Source organism: Penaeus chinensis, chromosome 23 (genome assembly GCF_019202785.1).
Source record: "Penaeus chinensis breed Huanghai No. 1 chromosome 23, ASM1920278v2, whole genome shotgun sequence".
Lineage (NCBI taxonomy): Eukaryota > Metazoa > Arthropoda > Malacostraca > Decapoda > Penaeidae > Penaeus > Penaeus chinensis.
In genome coordinates, this window is record NC_061841.1 from 8859202 (window position 1) to 8861701 (window position 2500).

At 43.6% G+C, this 2500-nt stretch overlaps 1 protein-coding gene across 1 annotated transcript in view; it reads left to right on the plus strand.

The window, feature by feature from the left end:
* Window positions 1–4: 4 nt before the first annotated feature.
* Window positions 5–2500, plus strand: part of LOC125037432 (homeobox protein DLX-6-like) — a gene marked incomplete at its 5' end in the record, with an annotated part of 16576 nt that continues 14080 nt past the window's right edge. Inside the window, 1 exon segment of the mRNA XM_047630573.1 lies at window positions 5–147. Coding sequence (XP_047486529.1) covers window positions 5–147 — 143 coding nt within the window.

Consider the following 2500-nt stretch of genomic DNA (forward strand, 5'->3'; position numbering starts at 1 on the left):
CTCACAATCCGTACTCACAGTTTCAACAATACCAACAGAGCATGGCCGGCTACAACAACGTCGGCTACGGATTCCCCATGTACACCCAGAACGGCTACGGCTACCCGCTCTCGGGCTACCCACACGCCCCTAGCCCACCTTCAGACGGTAAGTCAATCCCTCTACAGTAAGCCGTGTGAATCCGCCCCTAATCTCACTAAACGGAGAGAGATTCGAGTAATCGGGTAATCGAGTAATCTCAATCGAGGGGAGGAGGTCGGCACATCGCGGCTTTGTCGGGTCGCAGCGGGCGGTCTGTCGGCGGCGCGCGGGCCACTCTGTCGGCGGCGGCGCGAGCGGATCCCGACGGCGATATGATAGGGCTGGCTTCTCGGCCGAGGCGCTGCTGCTCTTTCGGCCGCTCGCCTCTCTGCTCGCCCGTTTCCCTTCTTCCTCCTGGCGTGGGAGGCGATTCTCCGTGGTTTTGTGCGGTAGGAGGTCGCTTTCGTTTGCGATTCGGACGCAGCTCTGTTTGATCTTGACCGACATAAAGTTAATCGTCTTTATTCTGTGTGGCCGATTACGTGTAGACTTCATATTGCTTCTCTAGCGTTAACGAGAGATGGAATGAGAGAGAAATCGTAAAAAGAGGGGAGACAGAATAGGCCAAAACAGAGAAAAGTAGGAAGGAGAGAGAGAGAGAAACGAGAGGAGAAACAGACGGCGAGTGAGGGCAGTTTCGCCAATTGCCTCGACCTTGTCTTGGCTATTGCGTCGGCGTCTTCTCCTCGCCGTGGTCTTCTTCGGGGATTTATCTCTCTCTCTCTCTCTCTCTCTTCCCCTTCTACTTCTTTAGCGGCTCCCTTTCTCCGTTATCTCTGTCGCTTTTGTCTCTGTCTCTCCTTCTCTCTTTCAATCTATTCCCTAAGTCGATTCCTCACTCTTTCCACCCTATCCGTATTTGTCCCCTCTCCTCCTCTTTCTCCTTCTCTTCCTCGGTTCCTTCCTCCTCTCCTCCCTCCCTCCCATCATCATTAGGGTAACGGAATCATCATCATTATCACTAACCTCATTAAAGTAAGTACATAATAGCTAGGACTCAAACCATGTGACTTTTGTTTACATTTGGGAGACGTGGAGGCGCGTGGATGTAATACATTCCTGTTTTCTTAAATTCTTCCCGAATGTTTGTGTCTGTTTTATCCGATTATGGCTTGTTGTCTGATTTATTGTTATTACTTTACCGTTGGTTAGATTGAAAAAACAAATTCTAAGGGTGTTTATATGCATTTTTTTCTCTTTCTGTTAAGTATTTTGCATTCCTCTCTCTCTATTTTCCCTTTTCCTCGCTTTTTTTTAATAGTTATTATTCGTTTTTTTCTCTCTGTCTGTCTCAGGCATATCACTTCGACGTGTCAATCAACCTGTGAAATGCATCAAGTATATGTACATGTTTAATAAGCCAATTAAATTAATGAAACGGAAGAGGAATTAAGCAAATTAAGTTCTTTAATATCACACGTCAGAAATATTAATAATAATCGGGCTATTTAAGAAGACGAAAATCGCAAGACACGAGGGTTCTCAAGATGTCGCCGACAGTCTGTCTCCGTCGCAGCGAAGGAGGCATCGGCGACTATCGAAGAAAATATTTACGAAGAAAATAGAAAATATGTTTGTCGGAAAGGAGTTAACGTCGCTCAGTATTTGTATTTTTTTCTAGTTGGACTTGATTTAAAAAAAAAAGATTTTCGAAATATCTTTTTTTTTCCGTTTTTCTTCGCCGCCGCTCACAAACCCCCCCCCCCCCTCCCTCCCCCTCTACCTTCCTTGCTCCCTTCCTCTCCCCTTATATCTCTCTTTTTCCTTCGCTATAAGGTAAAAGGGTTTTCTGATATTATATTATCATCTAAGATTTAAAAAAAATATATATATACATTATTTTTATATACAATTTGTATTAACTTATCACCCATTTTCAAGAAATTCTTTTTCGCCGACATTTTATTTTCGTAAGCCATTTTTCCCCACTAACCTATATATATTTATAAAACAACAACACTTATTTCAAATTTCCTTATCTCCGTTCCTTCAGTCCTGTATTTTACTCTTTCTTTATTTCCATCATTCGCCTTTCTCGCCTCCCCCCCCCCCCCCCCCCCCCTTTTGCGGAGATTCCGAACTCGGCGTCTCCGATCCTGACAGGCGCCGGAAAAAGCCAATGTCAGGCGGCCGATCGCTTTCCGATGTCTACGTGTCTGGTGTTGTGATTGTTTATTTATTTTATTTGGTGTTTGTTAATTGTGTTGGTTATAATTCTTTGCTTATATATATATATATTTTTTTTTTTTGAGAGGGGTCGGGGGGGTTGTGTGTTTTTTTTTTTTTTAAATATTGTTTCGTTTTCTTGGTACTTCGTTCTTTTTAGGTCTTTCTTTCTTTTCTTCTTATTAATTTTATGCTCTCTCTCTCTCTCTCTCTCTCTCTCTCTCTCTCTCTCTCTCTCTCTCGTTTACTGCTT